Source organism: Acipenser ruthenus, chromosome 14 (genome assembly GCF_902713425.1).
Source record: "Acipenser ruthenus chromosome 14, fAciRut3.2 maternal haplotype, whole genome shotgun sequence".
Classification (NCBI taxonomy): Eukaryota; Metazoa; Chordata; class Actinopteri; order Acipenseriformes; family Acipenseridae; genus Acipenser; species Acipenser ruthenus.
In genome coordinates, this window is record NC_081202.1 from 19,967,148 (window position 1) to 19,987,897 (window position 20,750).

A 20,750-nucleotide genomic window follows, 5' to 3' on the forward strand; every position below is an offset into this window, starting at 1 on the left:
TACGAATAATTTCTCTCAATTTGTCATTTACCCTCCATGGAATAGGCATATTCATTTAATATAGAAAGAAAAACAAGATGTACATTTTGAGAAGATGAAATGCTAGTTAACACTGAGTCTCTTTATTTAATCTGTTTGTAACAGGATTAATCTCCCTTGTTGGTTGCTTGTGTTCTTCGCATATCATAAATTGTGAAGAGCCCCTTAGAACACATCCAGTGGAGGCCCCCATTGATTGGAATCAGGGAATGTAATGTTGGGATCAGCAACATTCATTCATAAACAGCCTCTCACCAACAGGCTAATGGGAGTAAACAATAGGATAAAGAATGTATGGATTATGCAAATACCTTGAGAAGGACTAGGCTGTAGGAGGGAACTACAACAGCAAAAACATGTAGCTCATTTGAAAAAAAGGATTAGGGGCAACACACTGATGCTGATTAAGCCTATGTTGCTAATTTGTTAATACCCCCAAGGGACAGCTTTGGAGTGTCAGCACATGGAAAATTATTGGTACAAGTGAAAGACCCTTCAGTAGATCAAATCTGCACCTGCCCACATAGTTTCTGAATTTAAAGTTTTTAAATGAATGTATTTTAGAAGAGGGGTTCCCAAACTTTTTTTCCTGAGGCCCACCTGTTCAGCTGCATTAGGCACTGCGGACCACTATTAGCACTCCTTGGGAAAATGTGAAATTAAAAACATTTTATATTTTTAAACCTGTAACATTATACATAAACTTAATCAAAACTGACTTTTCATTTGAATAAATATTGTGAAAGATGGAAATCACACAAATATGCAAAAAAATGAAACACTTTATTTCGTAATAAAATAAATTGCAAAAACTAAACAGACGTTTTTTATCAAACGTTTAAATTAAGTACCTTTGTATTATTGAAAATGTTACAAATGCAGCTATTTTTCTTGGTCATCAAACAAGAAAGAAGTGCATGTCTCTTATTATTCCCATTCATAAATACCTGAACAGGAATCACTTTTGAGTAAAACCAGTACAACGTGCACAAAAACATAACTCCCATTCAGTTGGCTTGCAACCTAAAGAAAAAAAAAGAAAAAATCGCAGAGTGCTTCTGTGCCACTTAACCAAAAGAAAACTTATGAAAATAAATCCATCTGCAGAAAAATTTGAATCAGTCAAAAAACGTTTTATTATAATTTTCCAACAAAACATATTTTAAGGTTATTTTAAGACTGTGAATGAGCCAGTAATCAATAAAATAGCAGAATATCCAAACATTTTAATAAATAAATTACACTATGTAACACAATTTCTGTTCCTGGGTAGCAAGTGTTATTTCCTAATTGCTTATGCCTCAAAAGCATAGAAAATGGCTATTATTCCCCACAAAGTTGCTTTTGTGACCAGGACAGTGATATTTTGAAATTTACCTATTTCCAATGAGAAAACGGGCAAATTTGTCTCTTTTCATTCACATAGTCAGAAAAAAACGACATATGAATCCAAATTAACATGTATTTATACTAAAGTAATACAAAAATGACTACAAAAGATTTAGAAGCAAGTAGTTTTTCGAGATTTACGATTATACTGTAAATGACTTTCACGAATCAGCCCCCAAATGTAGTCTCCTATCATGTTCTCGTTATACTGTCCTTGGTAGCGGCGTTCAAAGTCCAGTATATCCTGGTGGAAGCGCTCGCCTTGCTCCTCCGAGTACACTCCCATGTTCTCCTTGAATTTATCAAGATGAGCATCAAGGATATGGACTTTGAGGGACATCCTACAGCCCATTGTGCTGTAGTTCTTCACCAGAGTCTCAACCAGCTCCACATAGTTTTCGGCCTTGTGATTGCCCAGGAAGCCCCGAACCACTGCGACAAAGCTGTTCCAAGCCGCTTTCTCCTTACTAGTGAGCTTCTTGGGGAATTCATTGCACTCCAGGATCTTCTTTATCTGTGGTCTGACGAAGACACCGGCTTTGACCTTTGCCTCAGACAGCTTAGGGAAGAAGTCTTGAAGGTACTTGAAGGCTGCCGACTCCTTATCTAGAGCTCTGACCAATTGTTTCATAAGGCCCAATTTGATGTGCAGTGGTGGCATCAGCACCTTCCAGGGGTCCACCAGTGGCTCCCACTTGACGTTGTTCCTCCCCACAGAGAACTCGGTCCGCTGTGGCCAGTCCCGTCTGTGGTAGTGCGCCTTGGTGTCCCTGCTGTCCCAAAGGCAAAGATAGCAGGGAAACTTGGTAAAACCGCCTTGGAGACCCATCAGGAATGCCACCATTTTGAAGTCTCCTATGACCTTGATGCCATCTCAGAAAAATGCAGATATGTATCCACTTAGGCAGCTGGAACTAAACTGAACTGGTGGGCTTAAGGCCCCTGTATTTATACTACTATTTATATTACTGGAAAGTTCTAGAAAGTTCTAGAAGTTACTCCAAGTTTACTCAGCACTGAATCTATCTGGAGTGTTCTGGAAAATAGGTAAATTTCAAAATATCACTGTCCTGGTTACAAAAACAAAGTTTGTGGGGAATAATAGCCATTTTCTATACTTTTGAGGCATAAGCAATTAGGAAATAACACTTACTACCCAGGAACCAAAAAAAATAAAATAATTTGTTACACGGTGTTATCGGTATGTAACAAGATTTATCAGTTTGATTAATAACTTTATTTAGTTAATATTGAAACATACATCAAATTACTCAATATTTAATGTTAATAGCTGAGTCACAAAAAACGTATTCATCATAGGCATCAATTGAATTTTTAAAGGAATGCTATAGTATGAAAACATTTCTACAAAAGAAAAAAACCCATTCGACCACCTCAAAACTGAGCACATGGTACAAACTCCTGTAGCTGCCTTTTTAGTTCTTTTATACTTTATTCTTTATACAAAACGTATTCTTTGGTATCGGATTCGACATATTGTAATTGAAATGAACACACTTTTTACATCTGCCAGCAGAGCGATTACATGACCTTAACACTGCCCTATTGACAGAGCACTCGCTCTACATCCGGCCTACAGGTAGGCAATCTGTTAGCTCTGAATTGTGAATTTCTGCTTTGATTGCTACACTTTATTTTCCTACAGTTACAGCTGCCGCCGGCACCTGCTGTTCGCTATTAATAGAAAGAAATCCATAGAATGTCATTGCTCTCGTGGCCCACCCAGGACCACAGTTTGGGAACCCCTGTTTTAGAAGACATAGCTGACACCTTATTGCTTGTAAATTGACAGAAATATTTATATTCTGTATATCTGTCGAAATAAAATAGCAGGAATAGATATTTAATAATACGTGTGTTTTACCATCAAAATTGTGGTGTTTTTTTCTTAATTGCCAACATATTGTAAACCACTGCAGGGAATAAACAAGATTCTTCTGTTTTAGTACAAGAAAAAGAGATAAAGCTACAAGTCACTGCAGCACCTGAGAGTTCATATTATTATATGATTTGATACTGCATGTATTATACAATATAACATAACATGAGTTGGTACAATACCTATTATTGACCCCTTCACAACAGCCAACATGATTACAATCACAGTCCTTTTTGCCATTGCAATGGGACAGGAGCTGTTTGTGGCCAATTGGCTTGACATCTGCTGTAGCACTGGGAGATTTAATATATAGTTTAAAATGAGCAGGAAAACTATTTTCAAGTAGTCAGGTTTATTGAACAGATTTATAACATAAAATTCATTAGGACACCCTGATTGGGAGCAACAGTAGACAACATTATGACATTAAATCCAACACTAAATGACATTAGAATTTAATGTGTGCTCTGGCACCTGGGCTACCTACAACCAGCGTAATTCTGATTGAGATATTAGAGCATAGGGGCTCTCGCAAAGAGAGGCAATGGTGATACGCTAGCACAAGAAAGACATGAATTTGACCTGATCCCTCATCTGAACTGTATCTTAGGTAGAAGGGGGGGGGGGGGGGGCACATTGAACAAGAGAATGCAGGTAGGTACTGTCAGCACATGTTTTAAGACTGTAAAACGGGCGCTGAGGGTTCTGAATTCTTGGATGGGATTTATAAAACACACGCAATGGCATAAACACGCAATTAACACGTGAATTGTGGGGGCAATGTCTCTGTGCGCTTTAGCCCTTGATGTACATGTAATTCTGTGCATGCATATGTAATTCTGGGGCATTTCTGAACGAAACCGCCAAAATTTTGCAAATGAGGTCTATTAAATATTCTGTCTAATTTATTAAAGCTGCCAGTAATTGCAGGCCTCGTATTTGCTTGATTATTTTAAGAGCTCTGAAAAGCAGGCGTTAATTTGTCGCAGTCAGACAGTAGGCTATATAAAAGGCAAGGTCATGTGGGAGACTTGTCTGCAGCAAAAAGGAGACATCATTTTCAAGGACAAAGAAACATTTATTAACATTTTGCAAAGAGCTCATTTTTTAACCCTTCTGATCAAGTCAGTTTGTAAATTGCAGTTTATAATAGTATTGTTTTGCAAAATAGAGAGTATAGAATCCATGTAAAAAAAAAAGTTTCTTAGAAGCACCTAAAAAGGTCTCCCCACAGTGGCAAAGCAAGGTTCTAATGAGAGCCTTTACTTCTAGAGTGTAGGCATCATTATAAGAACAGTGGAGATTAAGAACAGATGGAACAATATTCCGAGGCGCTTGAAAGTAAAAGTATCATATACATGTAATACAATGAAGGCTCATCCTCCACTGTTATTTTAGTAATGCCTACAGAATTTATGTTTTGTAATATGGCATTCTGGTATTTAACAATACTGGTTCAGGCAGTATTGTTAAATTTAAGTTTGAAAGAAAACGGTAAAAAAAAAAAAAAAAAGGACAGAGGGACAGATGACGCAGTTAGTTTGTAGCTATAGCAAATACAGTACAGCTGATTGTAGGCACATCTGAATAATGTAGCTGTATTATAGACCATACAGATATGCTTTAAAATCATACATAGAGTCAGAAATACAGACATACATATACGAAATGGGAGAGTTGTAACTGCATAAGAATTTAAGAAGATATAAGTTGTAGTTAAACTGAAGACTGTTCGTATGAAGCTGTATGAAGTTATTGTTGTTGAACATATTGCTGTACAATGGAAGGATTTTCCACCCGTTTGACTGCCATGGATGTAAGTAAATAAAACGTATTGTTCCTGAAGTTTGAAAAGTCTATATGCCTGGAATTATTCTATACGAAATAAGAAGTTGAACTAATATGCGAAGCACAGTAACTGGATGATGCGTCGTAATGTATAAGCAACCTAGACTACAAACTCTGAAGTGGTACATTTGTTTAATAAGAAGCCACCACACATTCCATATTTTATTCCTTTGTCCTGGTGATGTATCTTCATGTGTTACAAGTACTGCTTGTACCAAAATCTCGACTTCCTGATTGGTAAATTTCAGTTTTCGCTTCTGAGCATCCTCATCACTATGGCTAGTACCACGCTGAGGTCTTTGTGTGCCATTCATTTTCTTTTGGAATGTGTAGCCTACACACGCAGGGTTGACCCAAACCCGCTATTTATTGTGAGAGGTGTGTAATTCTCCACCGCTAATTGTGGTGAGGGGTATTTAAATTGTTTGATTGCGGAATCGCCTGCTTCACCTAATTAGCTGAGTGCGGCCGTACTGAACACGCACATTACGGGACTTTTTGCAGTCGGTTTTTCCCCTTTATAAATTTGGGGTTGCTCTACAATGTAATACTTGAACAACCTATTCAGTTGTACTATTTATGATTCATTCTTAATTTCACAAATAATAAAAATAGAAATGATTCACATTCTTTTACAGGTATTGTTTCCCCTTTGGGCGTCCTGAAGGTGCTTTAAAAGCTACACTTTCCTTGCTTGAAAGGGTGAGTATTTTACTTTTCAATTGCCCTGATTTCCCCATGTTTTCTTTGGTTTTTGTCACATGGAATAGAAGCAACCCAGAATACACAGTGATTAAACAAACTTATTGACAGCATTAACCAATTCTTCAATGTAGGTACTTATTATCTCATTTAAAGGCCATTGTTAGATCAGGATAGAGTACAGCCTAGCATGCTGGTATCATTTGAAAGTATCTGACTGGGAGATATGCCAATAACCCAATTAAAATAGAAGTCAGATAAAATGAGTCCATTGGAATCGACAGAATGGTGATGTTCCAATAGAAATGTCAGCACAATAACACAGTGCCCTCTTTATAGTTTGGGTAAGCACAAGGAGGGAAGATACTGCCTGTGTATTTAAATTAAAATTACCTGAATTTGAAATGAGCCAAGTTGTTAGTTACAATGAGGGTCATTTCTTACCACTTATTCAAAGGTTTGTTAAGTAAGCCAAGAGTCAGTTTAATGATTATCAAACTGTGTTTGGTTCATAAAAACATAAAAACATAAAAATAATAATAATAAGCTTTGAGAATAGGTCTATAATCTCCTGAGACTTTTTTAATATAAAGAAAAATTATTAAAAGGACAATAATTAATGGAAGAAAATAAATTAAATTGAGGCTAAGAAAAGTGTTTGCTGTAAATCATGCCAATATGTGCTGGCAAATGATTATGCTCATAGATCTATTAATATCCAGTGGGTCTGCAAAACATGCCAGTGTGTGCTCATGAATGATTAGATCTCATTGACTATGGGTGGGTGTTTTGGGGGAAAAGCTTTATTTTGTCCACCATTATAAAGATGCATGTAAAGTATTTCAGAATCTCTCTCTCTCTCTCCCTCTCTGCCATCCACTTTTATAGGATTCCAAATCCTGCTACCCTGCAATAACAAAAACAAATATCACAAAGGGTCCATGTCGACAGCAGTCTGTTGCTGAGCCCAATGACTGTTCAGTTGAAGTCATACATTTTTTAGTACAATATATCAAATGCAGGATTGTTCATGCATTTTGTGGGTGATGTTTTATCATTTTTAGTTGTATTAAAGTATTAAAGAAAATATGTAATATCTAATGAGTTAAGCTGGAATTTAATGAGGTTGGAAACCCATATATGTCTTGTATCTCAACACAGTAAGCGTTGCGCTAAAGAGTTATTTGTATGTTCTTTTTGCAATTAAGGAATTATTACACATATCATTGTCTAGTGTCTTTTTTAGACTACAGGGGATTGTGGGCAAGGGGATTTTTCTGCACCTGAGCCCATATCAACTCCCCACACAAAGCTTACAGTGAAGGAAGCGAACTGGCTTGATTATTGTTGTCCTCATTATACTTGAAAAGTACCAATACACTGTCACTGCTAAATACGTAGGGCTAGATTTATCGTAATATTTAAAGGCAAATCAACGTATTTGTTAATTTTAAGAGTAGCTGAGCGGGAGTTATTTCCGTTGTTAACTTATGGCTTCTCACATTAACAAAACATTGTCATATGCTACCACTGAGAAGTGTAGGTTTTGTTCGACAAAGGCAAATACTATTTGTTTGAAACATGCTGTCAAGTTTGGTCTCCGGTGCGTAGAGTTGATACCAAAGCAGTGAAAACAGGGTGGGGGACACAGAAGAATCACAGCCCCTTCGGTAGATGACCATATTAAAATCAAGTCAAAATGCAACAGGGGTTAAAAATTTCTGCCCAGACAGTTTGCAGGTAGCTTTCTGTGGCTTCTATTCTGGAATGTTTGAGATGGGCTAGGGATCACATCAGGTGGAACATCAATGAATGTCCGCCAGTCGTCTTCACTGATGAATCCAGATTCTGTCTTGATTAAACTGACAGGCGTGCCAGAGACAACATGGTGGACATTTCAGCATAAAGAGAAGGACTTATCCGATAGCAGGAGCTCCAGGACTGTCATTTTGTCTCATGGAAGTAACAATCTGTTAATAAGTTTGAATTTTTATAAAACTTTGTTTGGCGGTGTGGCATTTTGCGTTGTTGTCAGAGTCTAAATAATGACAATAAGAACCTTCTTTTTGTTATACATCATTTTCCACAGGTTAAACTCAATAAATAGCACAGTATGAAACTGAAAACTTTGTTGAAAATCTCAGTCTCTAGCAAAAGTTAAAATTAGATATGCGTCAGTGGTATAGTCGAGCCAGAACGCACTGAAATGCAGTTAGGCTAATTAAGTCACATGACTCGCATCTCCTGCACAACTGTCTGATTCAGTCAGTAGCCCCCTTGATGCAATAAAAAGAGCATTACATACTACTTCTTTACGAAGGCTAAAAATGCTGATGAAGACGACAGCAACAGTGCATCGACTATGATGGTGGTCCTAAACACAAATGAAGCCACGTAAAGATGAAGAAATACACTTTGTGGAAATACTTGTAGAAATTAAAGATGTGCATTACCTATTACATGTGTTACTTGAAATTTAGTATACAATAAAATGTGAATTTGTAGAATAATTCTTGTTTAAGAAAATCTGTATTTTAGTGGTGCTTCGGTACCGTCAGATTTAGGACTGCACCACTGACAGGCATGTGAACTAAGAGTATCAGTAATAACAATGTACTGTATATCAATGAATTCCTCTTTCATTAGGTTTTAATGAAGGACATTTCCACCCCTGTGCTGCCTGACGATATGAAGAAAGTGATACGCAAATGTCTTGAGAAAGCTGCTTTGATCAATTACTCCCGACTCACAGAGTACGCTAAAATAGAAGGTTTGTACTGTGTGCAGACTTGAAAATGGCAGAAAGAACGAGCTAGGTCTATTAACTGAATAGTAAAAGAAAAAGTATTCCTTTTTCTTTCCCCTTTTCTGAAAAAACCTGAGCAATTTCAACTGCAAGTGTCTCATTAAAATCTCAGCTGGTGAACTACAGAACCTTTTCCTATTCACTAAGCTAATCTGCCTCCAGGGACCCTGCTTTAGTGGGAACCCCTACATAACACTTCCCTGTTGCATTCTCCCTAGCCCTTTTATTATATGAACTCATTCTAGATTAGTTCTCCTTTTTTCTTTTCTTTAAAAAAGTTTTCAATATAAAATTGATGGCTTGAGGGTTTAACATCAATTGTTGAGGAAATATTTTTCTAAGAATTCAAGAAAGATCAAAATTCTACTTTGCTCATTAAAAAAAAAAAATCTATTAGCACAGTGAATATTTATTGTATTATACCAATTGTGTTTTTATGTATATGCCATTCTGCTTGTCTTAAAATATTGTTTTCCATTTGGCCACACTTTAGCTAAGCTTTCATTGATAAATATCCATAATCATATTTACTTTGTTGCTGATTTACCAAAGGATACCAATTTAATCAGTGTAATGAAAGATTTAATGTTGTATTTTGTAGGTTTCTATAATGGTTTAGTTACATTCAATGCTTTATAACCATTTAGCAATGTATTATTAACTGTTTACAACATATCCTATAACTAAACTGTAACAAGACTTTTGGTTGTATATATTTAAAGCATTTGCTCCCGTCATTTACTAACTCATAAAACATGTACAATACTAGAATCAAACTAGTATACTTTTACTCAAGGGCACTTGTTAGGGGAAGTTGTTTGGTTGTCATTATGTGATGATAACATAATAAGAATAAGAACCCAAACCACATTTATCTAAATTATGTATTTTAAATTAAAATACAGACCCTTTTATTTCTTTTAAAATGTTGCATCATTTTCAAAGTTGATTTAAATATGTTATGTGAATAAATATGTCCATGTTTACCCTTTAAATGCTCTTTAGTGATGTCAGTGCTGTGGAAAAAAAAGTTTGATGGTTTAGTCACATTTGTTTAATACAGCAACTATAGAAACCTAAGGTTGAGCACACTCTTCACACATACAGCCTTAATGTGAAAATGAAATGCATGCATTAAAAAATAGATTAATAGCAAGAAATGTATATGTTTTAAACAAAGCAAAACATTTTTCAAAACCATTGGGATCAGGAAATTAGAGATTAATTTCAACAAAGGAAGTATGTAGTTGTGGCCTACTGTATAAGATCAATATTAAAAGGGAAAAAATGTATTATCATTTGAAAGTACGTAGTTTATAAAGCAGTTCACTTAACATTGATGTCTGTGTTTTGTTTATTTATTGCTTTTGGTTGATGTAATATATTTACATTTTGAAAAATAACAGCCTTTTTATGGGAATTTGAATCTAGATACTATGAACCAAGCTGCTCCTGCTAAAAAACTAGAGGATGTTATGCGACTGGGGGAGCTGTGCATTGAAGTACTACAACAGAACGAAGAACATCATTCAGAGGTAATGAGTGAAGAGTTGCTGAGTTTACTGATCACTTTCACCACTTATATATTTCTGTCTGTCAAGTTAGTTAATTAAAGCGTACAGGGAGCAGTTTTTAAAACTATTGAAAAATTCATATCACCATTTGATTAATTTTCATTTCTACAATGAATATGTCTTAAAAGAATGTTATGTAGAGCACACTTATGTTGATTGTCAATTCTTCTGAACGTGATGTTTCCTGATCCTGTGGCTGTTTAGAATAGGAGAACATCCTTAGCCTTATTCCACAGCTGGTTGCTCCTAAAGCGGTGACTTGGCATTTGGCGTACACAGCCAGGCAGGGGATAAGGGAATTAGGGTTTGGTAAAATAAAAAATGCTTAAGCTACAACTAGTTCTTCTTTGCAGATGTTGCGTAGGTGATTCAATCAACAAAATTGCAGTGCAGTTCAGACTTTTTTTTTCCTAACATCTGTTCAATTTGACTCCCTTTTTTCACACTTTTGTAGCAAGAGACACGTGTAGTTTTATAAAACATCTTATTCAAATTAGCACAGATTGTAAAATAGACACGTAGGTCTCCTTATCTGTGATAAGTTTTTCTTCCGTGGTGTTGGAACATTTTTGAAAATATATAAATAATCCACCATTTTCTCTGAAATGTCCCTGTGGTTTTGCACTTATTTTCATCAAGTTAAATTATTACTACATTGTATAAGATTTATTACTGTTTCCAGCTGAACATTAGAGTACAGTAGCCAGCTATTATTGTAATCTCTATTTCAATATTCTAGATTTTTTTTTCATCTAGTTGTAGGCAAGAGGCCCTATACATATAAGTTACATGTTTTGTATAAACCTGTTTTTATAAGGTTTTGATATTCTTACATTGTCAGGGCAGCAGTGGAGTAGTGGTTAGGGCTCTGGACTCTTGACCGGAGGGTTGTGGGTTCAATCCCCAGTGGGGGACACTGCTGTTGTACCCTTGAGCAAGGTACTTTACCTAGATTGCTCCAGTAAAAACCCAACTGTATAAATGGGTAATTGTATGTAAAATAATGTGATGTCTGTATAATGTGAAATAATGTATAATGTGATATCTTGTAACAATTGTAAGTCGCCCTGGATAAGGGCATCTGCTAAGAAATAAATAATAATAATAATAATTGTCTAAAAAAGCAGTTACATATGTAATCATTTCAGTTTGAATGATTTCATTTACCTGTTTTTTCAATGTTGCCCACTTTATTTGAACGTATGCATTAAAACTATGATTCTCTTACCCAAAACCACACCTCCATCGTGTATAGGTTACAATCGGATATTCCTACCACGGCAATGTATTTCATTCTCATTTTTGTCTATACCAAATGGCTTTTATAACATTGCATATTTTGTAATAAATGCTATAGAGTAAATTACAGGTAAGTTTTGAACTGAAACTCGAAATACATAACACTACATCTGATTTTCTTATACATAGATGTTTTACTGCTTGTCACTATTTAAAGAGAAGAGGACAGATTGACAGTCTTGCATGATGATCTGTAACTTTTTTTTTTGTATTTCTTTTACTCAAACTAAACGCATGGATTTGTCCAGGGAAGAGAGGTATGTTTTGCTGCTGTTACATTCAGTGACATGACATTCTTGCCATCCTGTTAAGTGTGAACTGCCTGAAAGTGCCATTCCAGTGAATTTTGTCTGGTAACATTCATTTTAAATCTATATTGCAGTCTGAAGCTTCGAAAAACATGACCGGCTGTGCTGAGCTCCAACAAGCATCAGACAGCAAATACATTTCAAGGAGGGGTTTCAAAAGAAAAAATAAAAGCATTTTACTTTCACTAACAGACAGTTCTCTGGATGGAGCAATAGCTATAAATAAGTTTTTCAGAAGGTTTTATCACTAACATGTTTATATATGCTGATTTTATATATTCAAATATCAATGTAGATAAAGCATTCATTAATTTTCCCTAAGGCCCTGACAGCAAATGAAATGACAATAAATGTTATTTAAAAAATTATGTTTTTGTGAATAAAGTATTGTTTTATGAATTTCAAACACTTTACAAATACTATTGAACTGTGTTTTTTTTTGCCCAGACATTATATCACTGTGGTGACTTACAGGATGAGCTTTTCTTCGTTTTGCTTTCATTGTTGTGCTCATTTACGGGTGTGTGTACTGGTCCTTTACAACATACACACTCTCTCTGATGGGCAGTAGATTTGCATATGAAGTGACAAACAAGAGGAAAACAGTAAAACAATTTAATTACAGCATTTTTTAGTTCTGTGACAACAGTTTCATTGCTGCACTTATGTTCCTTTTCAGTTTGTATTGCCAATGTAAATGCTAATGCATACAAAAAAACAAGTACAATTGCATTAAGAAAAGTCTTAGTGTAAATTTACCTTATTTAGCAGGAGTATAATTTATGTATTTAAAGTGAAAATAAGTTGGTTGCAGTATATTGGGTAAGAAGGTTTCCTTGTAGATGCTTACAATGAATAAATCAATATGTATAGTAGTATCTATGATTTAAAACTAATATTTTACAAGCATCGTGTACTAGATTGCTTTCATCTTATGTGCCTATTCTCTACTATTGGTATTTTGCACCATTAGCTTGCATTAAACCTATCACTGTTTCCGTGTTGTTTCTGTGTGCCACCCCCCATCACCGCTGCCACCACCACCACCACCACCACCACTTACAATGGTTGATTTCTCCCTGTATGAACTCTACCACGAACTCTATGAAGATGTAAATAGTTGTTAATCCTAAAGGGCCGACAGGAGGATCTGTTTGTGTGCAGTCTACCTGGAAAACGGTCAAGGAAATAGTTTCTTCTGGCCTGCCCATTGTTATGAGAAAATGTATTTACTGGTCAACGCTTCAGGCAAAAAAAAAAAAAAAAAAAAGTGTGTTAGATCTCAGTCACAGATTTCACAAAGTCCAAGCGAAAGGTAATTGAGTTTAAAAAAAGAAAAGAAAAAAAAGAAATTCAAGTCAGTAGAGATCATTGTGGTTTAAAGGGATTAAAGGGATACTTTTTCTTATCTGTTTAATATCTTACAGTGTATGTGTTTTGTACAATTCTCTTTTTAGTTTTTTCTGCTTAGATCATTCTTTACCAGGCTTAATAACTAATGCCCCTTTTCAACTACTGGGCATTTCTGAAAAGACTCCTAAAGGATGTATTTCTGAAGTGACATGGTATTATAAATTAAATGATCTAATTAGAAACAACAATGGAGAATGTTAGAGCATACATCATATATTAAATAGGTAAATAAGTATTCGACATACAGAATTAGCCCTCTTACAAGTGACACTGCCCCTTTTCTAATTAGATTCAGCCTGGTAATCTTTTATAGATATTCATACATAAGCCTGTGCCATTTTACATAATCAACCGAAGCTAAAAAAACATTTTAAGATGCATAATTCATGTGTAAATTAATAATGTCTTGAAACTTCTCCAAAGTGGCCAGGTCTATACTTATAAATAGTAACTCCTGGAGGTACTTGAACCAGCAGCAGTTTATTATGCTTGTGTATGCTTATCAGCTGAAGGAGCCCCATGGAGATAGCATATCGTTGAGTAGAAGACTAGTTTGTTTTCCTGGCTTGCAGATTTGTGCTTGTAGAATGCAAGCTGTTTACAGTGGACGGCATGTTTTAAGGATTCTGTCCATACTGTTTACGCCTTCAGTTGGTTTATGATGATTGTTTCATGTTTCTTTTTAGGCCTTTGCTTGGTGGCCAGAAATAATGGCTGAACACGCAGAGATATTTTGGTCCTTATATGCTGTTGACATGGATGCCTCGCTTGAGGCACAGCCTCAAGACTCCTGGGATAGTTTTCCACTTTTCCAGCTCCTCAATAACTACCTAAGAAATGATAGTAAGTAATCTTTCTTTCAGTAGCTCTTTATTTAAATCATAATATCAATTTAATATAAATCAGTTCAAAAGTTTCAAAAGTATTTATACTTCATCATTATCGTACAACAGGTGGTGTGATAGTTCAGCACATCACAATGACTTGGGGCAAGTGACTTGAAACAGCTTTTTGCATGTCCACGCGCCATATGGGGTGTTTTGTTATCTGTATATAAGTGATGCAGTTTTACACAGATGATTATAAACTGTTAAGATAATAGTAACCAAGGTCATTTACAATATGTGATCCATCTGCAAGATTCTACTAGAAACCATAACTAATCCTGCAACATTGTGGCCAATGGCTTAAACTAGAAACCATTTTTGTTAAGGGAAAGTAAATTACATTCATAATGCTTCAATCTCTCAGCTATTATCACAGCACTGATTAGATGCAACTGCATCACAAACTAAATGTGTTTTCGTTTTAGGTAATGTTTTTTGTGTCTTTTAGTTAAGTACCCTCACCTTTAGCTCAGGATTGACCTGAGTTAGCCTACTGTACTGTCACAGAGGTTTAAGGTACCCTACCTTTGTGCTCCCACTGTTCTTACAGCATAGTACCAAAAACAATTGTTACCAAAAATGTATCTTTTTTTTTATTATTATTTTTATATATATATATATATCCATACATGTTTGGGTATTTCTTCAGACACAGATGACTGCATCTTTATACATTTGTGTTTAAACAGCAAACACAATTTTTCTTTTGAGGTTAAAGCATTTTTCCTCCAAAAAGCTTGTTTAAACAGGTTGAAAAATGCATTTTGAACTAGAGATTTTAACACTGTAAATTGTATATCATCGAGGCCTGCAGCTCAGAAAGTGAATGTGTTTCATACTGGCTGAGATTCCTTTTACAGTGATTTAAATTAATTAGAAGCAGTTCAAGCTGGATGAACTATTTACAGAATTTTTCTATTGCATAATTACTAAAGTGGGCTATGTAAAGATGATAAAAGCATGCTTTAACTACAGTTTAATTAACAATTTATTTTTTCATAACAAGCAATTATCACATTGGTTTTAAATGCCATAACAGGATATAATTGGTTTTTAAAACTATAAAATAAAAAATGAAATTTATCATTTGGCTTTAACTTTTTAGTACTTTACTTTTCCCTGAGGGGATTCATATCACTGACGACAGAGCTATAGAGACGTATTTAAGTATATCACACTTACATACGTAGCAATAGTGTGAGAAAATTTCATTCAACTGTGATACAAATGTCTGCAGTACAGACCGTCACACAAACTGTTAAGGTTATCAGAATCTACATTATTTGACCTAAATTTATTTTGACCTACACATCCTGGTTTAACGTCATTGAAACATGCATTCATCTTGTATTAATCTTTGCCATCAAACGTGTTTACTGAGCTATTTTTCTCTTGAACACCATGGAAACTCAGTTTCGCATTTGGAAACAACGTGTATTTAAAACATTGAAAGCTTTTTGCATGTGTCCAAGAGCCATCTGGGGAGTTCTGTCAATGGAGTATAGAATAGTGTTATCTGCACATAAGTGATACTTAAAGCTGTTGAGTTTTATAAACTGTAAACAATATTGTATCCAAGATGAGAGGGCTTCATTGGTAATTTGTCAAATTAGAATTTACAGTATGTGATCCATCTGCAAGATAATACTGGAGACCTTGGCTAATCCAGCAGCATTGTGGGCGATGGCTTGGAACAAGGTGGTCAGGTACATCATATCCATGTTAAAGGTACAGGTACACATTAGTTCAGCTTAGGCTCTTGTCCAAGACACTTGAAATGCTGTCAGATGTTTTGTTCTCTGGGAGAAAGCCAGGTTGTTCAGGTGCTTGAAGTTTGTTTTTGTTTAAGGAAGTACTTCATTGTGACTGAACTTTGTTTTACCAAACACTTTTACTAAGAATGGTAACCATGTAATTAGAGTCACCATAACCCTTGCACAGCACACTGTGTGCTATTTATTTATGTATTTATTTGAATACATGTTACTTTAGAATACCAACTGAATAAATGTGTTGTAGGGTTTTAGGATAATAACAAGATCCAGGACAATCAGATTTAGCAGATTTGTAGCAACTAAAATAGACAACCAAGAAAAAAATAATATGTTGTGTGTGTGTGTGTGTGTGTGTGTGTGTGTGTGTGTGTGTGTGTTTTTATTTATTTTTTGGATTGCTTGTAGTCTGATTTAATATATCATGAGAATTGAGTGTCCTCCTTTTCGATCTTGTGTCCCTGCATGCATGTGTGAATGCCACAAAAAATGAGTCAGTTACCCTATAATTAGCTTTACAAATGATAGTTGCTTTACTGATCAATTTGTTGAACCTCAATGTATATTAAATATAGTTTATGGACACTCACAGTATGAAGAGCTACATAAATGTACAATGATCAATTGCACACCTATATGTACTTCATTAACTGAAGATAATAATTTTAAAAAAGTTAACGTGGAAGTCATTTATTGTATACTCTGGATATTCAGAAAAATAGGTCATGATGATTTCATATCTAAGAACATATCACTGACTGATTTGTATAACTTGCATTATTATTATTCAGATAAAGTACATGGGTAGTAATTTAAGTAAATGTGATATCATTTGATCTAGGATTTTCAGTTTTAAATGTTTATTTGTGTCTGTTACAATCATAACAATTTCAATTGCCTTATAAACAAACAGGGAATGTCAATGAAGCAAAAACATTTCAAATGACAAGGCATAGCAATTATAGAGTTGTTTTGGTGCTGTTTTGTTTAATACTGGGACATAAATGCCAATCCTAACAAAGCAGTTATAGTTTTAGTAAATACTGTGTCAGGGCAGAGCCTTGCCTGTAAATAAAGTATTGGGGTCATGTGTTTTTGGGGGTGGTTGGCAGGGATGGGGTTAATTCATATCCCTGCCAAATACATGTGAGAATGTGACTGTTCCCAAATTAGATAATTGGTGCTAATTGGGAACAGCCACAGGATATAAAAAGGGAGCTTGAAGCTCCATTAGAGAGAGGACTGCCATGGAGCTTGTCACAAGAGGAAGTACTGTGTGTGTATTCTTGAAGAGTATATGTTTTGTGACCGGTAAACAGCTTAGCTGTCCAGTTTAGTTAAAGAAAACCAGTGAAGGCTTTGCCTAGCCTGGTTAAAGGAGCGATTTTGTTGGGAAAATGGTTTAGCTGTCCTAACCCTTTAGTTAGGGAAAAACAAGTTTGGTTAGTGCTCCCAATTGGAAAGGCTTTTGTTTTGTTTTGTTTGTTTTTGTGCTACTGTGTGAGTAATAAAAGTGCTTAAACTTACAGTTTCTGTGTCTGAGTCACCTATTTAAAGGGTGCCAACCCAGCCTTGACTGGGGGCTATATCACAATAAATATAAGCCTACAGTACAAAAAGTACTGTATTTAATTTGTAACCTTCACTTGGTGATGTAATGCTACTATAATATCTAGAATCACAACTAAGATATCTAGGGCTACTATAGGTAATGTTTATATAATAACTAGACAATAATGAAATAAGAAGAAACCTGGATTTTTGCTTACTGTTAAATATTTCAGAGACTCACACACACTGTTAGAGATGCTGGATCTAACAAAATTTCTTTCCTTTAATGATTTAAAGTGCGGCGCTGTTTGTATGCACCTCCATTAGATCAATTGAATAGACCCCTATGTTTGTAATGATACAGTACTTAACAAACTATTGTTTTTTTGTTCTGAATACTATTTACAAATGAAATTTCATCTAAAAAAAAAAAATCAAATGAGAAAAACAAAGAAACAACCTCAAGAGGATAAAAAGGCTAGTGTTAATAATTAACAAGGAGAGTGAAGTGGAGTCAAATTAGTCATAATAGAGCCCAGAGTGACTGCTAAAGTCAACTCTCATTATCGAAAAAAATCCCTCATTAGGAAATGAAAATGTGAAAATCCCATTGGGAAGCTCAACTCCATTTTTTTTAAATGTTCTTATTCCTGATAGAAATCTGATGCCATGCAAACAAAAAAACAAAGCTCATCTCAAGGTTTACAATATAGCATTACAGAGGGCATTCTAACATTATACTGTTGGACACCATTGATAATAACTCAGACAGCTGCTAAATACATTCGAGACGCACATCTAATGAGATGTGTTGAAATGGTACAGCCCTACCCATATTTTAATATTTGGAGGCACATAAAAATAATTTATCTGTATGAAAAAAAGTTCATTATAATTGTACTGAAGCTAGTGTTGATAATACTGTAACCGTGCAGACCCTTTGTTATTTTAAGTTAAAGGGATGTTCTCCCTTAGTGGATTAAAGTAGAACTTGAAGTGTGCTTCTCTGATTAAGCTGGTGCAGGCAGTGGACCCAGGAGGAGGTCTTGATGGGGAATGGCTGAGGTGAACTTGTGTGAATGCTCCAATGAATTTATTTTTAGGTTGTTGCAGTGATGTTGAATGAGTCATTGGAAACAGAATAAAACAAGGAGCATTGTTTGTAAAGAGATTTGAAATACTGTAAAAATGATGCAGAGATGGATTTCAACCAGGATCCTTTGGAGGCTCTTTACATGGGACTAATGGGACTAACTCAGTCTGCCACCAAAACTCCTGCTTGTTTTCTTTTTAGTGGGAGTGCCATTTACAAATCACAACTCCTGTCTTTACAATTTAAATCATTTAGTATAGTTGCCGCTACAGAAAAATTAAAATCGTCTTAATTGAGCCTAGCCATTTTTTTTCTACTGTATTTGTTTCTTCTCTGTTCCTTCTGGTTTCTATTTCACAAAGGGCTAAATTCCCAAAGCTTTTTCCAACAAACCGTTATTAGCACAATTATTCTCAGTAAGGAAAAACGCACAGAAGAAAGTTTCTAAACCAGAAAGGCATTTATTGAATTGCATTTGAGCAGTATCAAGTTGTTTTATGTTTGTTTTAGAATTGTAGGTGGTGTTTTTATCCTTCCAGACTTTCAGAAAAAAAAATCTAATGACGATTTGTAAATAGCTTTGAATTTAGCTCTACGTTCTTAAAATTAACTTCAGGCAAAGCCAACACAAGATAATTTTAAAGAAAACATTCATAAATACTACCAACACATACACTGCTTTTAGGGATCTCATAACCCAGTAATGTCTAAGTTTACCCTTTCTTGGTGCAAAATTTGAAAAACCTTACAATTAAGAATGTGTCTTTTGCTAACCGCTGAAGGACCAGTTCATGCATGTAACTCAACAATAATTGATTATTTCAGTGCCTTGTTTGCTTTTATCTCTGCTAATGTTTTGTCTCGACTTTGTCATGCTGAGTGCTGCTGGTCAAATAAAGACTAATAAAAAAGCTGGTTTATCCCACGTTTATCCTAATTTAAACTCTTCCCACATCTGATTTATAGTTCCTACTAAAAAATCTATCTACGACCTTGCTCCTTCACATGTGTCTGATATTGTTCTTTTTATACGCCTGGCCATTCATTGTATTCTCAGAAAGGAGGTCTGCTGCAGCCTCCCACACTCTGCTTAAAAGAGTTTTCTGTTCTACATCCAAATCTTGCAATGAGACCATTTAACATGTATTATAAGTTATGGATTGGTTGTTTATGTTGGAAATGCATTTTCTGTACTTCATTCATTCAACTGATTATTGTATGAATACACTTTTTTGGAAGAATCATGCATACCTACAGTACATAACAGCATCGCATGTGTTTTTTTATATGATGATTTGTTCATGTAATTTTATTTGCAGGGCTTTAAGATGTTTTAAAAGGCTCTATACCAAGATGCAATTGCTTTCCATTGCACTGTACTAACGTATAGTTCTCTTTGCTGTATTTGCTGACCAAAATCCTTTGAATTGGTTCATGCGGTTTGATGCAATGGGGGTTGCATGTAAATATTTTGGATAGCATTTAATTGTGTGTTCTTTCTTTCTTGTTCCCTGACAGCTCTCCTCTGCAATGGGAAGTTTCATAAGCACTTACAAGATTATTTTATCCCCCTGGTTATCCGCTACATTGATCTAATGGAGTCTTCTATTGCCCAGTCTATTCACAGAGGATTTGAACAGGAAACATGGCAGCCAGTCAAGTAAGCAGTTTTAGAAAGCTTGAAAGCTTGAAAATCTGCTTCCACAAATGCCCCTAATTCTATTATTGCACCAACTATGACATGATGTTCCAACTCCTGTAGATTAACAAAAAAAAAGTTTTTGTGAGCAATAATATGCAAGCAATAGGCATTCTTTTTTTATTTTCTTTAATGGACATAGACTTGTACTAATAGACTTTCACCCCTTTTCTAATCAAGATATATCTTGATATGCTGTTTGTTCCCATGCAGGACTATTACCAACAATCTCCCAAATGTGCCTCTACCAAAGGTTCCAAGTCTGCCCCTTAATCTTCCTCAAATACCTAGCTTTTCTGCACCATCCTGGATGGCTCCTTTATATGCTAACACGTGTGTATTTCTCAGCATTGAAGAGTCCTTTATTTGCATGAATGAAATGAGCATGACCTGTCCTGTGGTGTTTTGAGTAATGGTTTTGTTCCGTGTGTACAGTGCGTGTGTGTCTACCCCTTTTCCTCCACATTGAT

General features: G+C 35.3%; 1 protein-coding gene across 13 annotated transcripts in view; it reads left to right on the top strand.

Moving 5' to 3' along the window:
- LOC117419891 (calcium-dependent secretion activator 2-like) overlaps positions 1 to 20,750 on the top strand; it is a 159,095-nt gene that overhangs the window by 101,312 nt on the left and 37,033 nt on the right. For 9 of the 13 annotated variants that reach the window (XM_058986045.1, XM_058986049.1, XM_058986046.1 and 6 more), the window contains exons 15-20: positions 5,815 to 5,878; positions 8,525 to 8,648; positions 10,116 to 10,219; positions 13,965 to 14,121; positions 20,100 to 20,241; positions 20,494 to 20,613. In XM_058986045.1, the coding sequence (XP_058842028.1) occupies positions 5,815 to 5,878; positions 8,525 to 8,648; positions 10,116 to 10,219; positions 13,965 to 14,121; positions 20,100 to 20,241; positions 20,494 to 20,613 (711 nt within the window). The remainder of the gene's footprint in view (positions 1 to 5,814; positions 5,879 to 8,524; positions 8,649 to 10,115; positions 10,220 to 13,964; positions 14,122 to 20,099; positions 20,242 to 20,493; positions 20,614 to 20,750) is intronic. The other 4 variants (XM_058986055.1, XM_058986056.1, XM_058986057.1 and 1 more) reach the window with 1 other exon arrangement.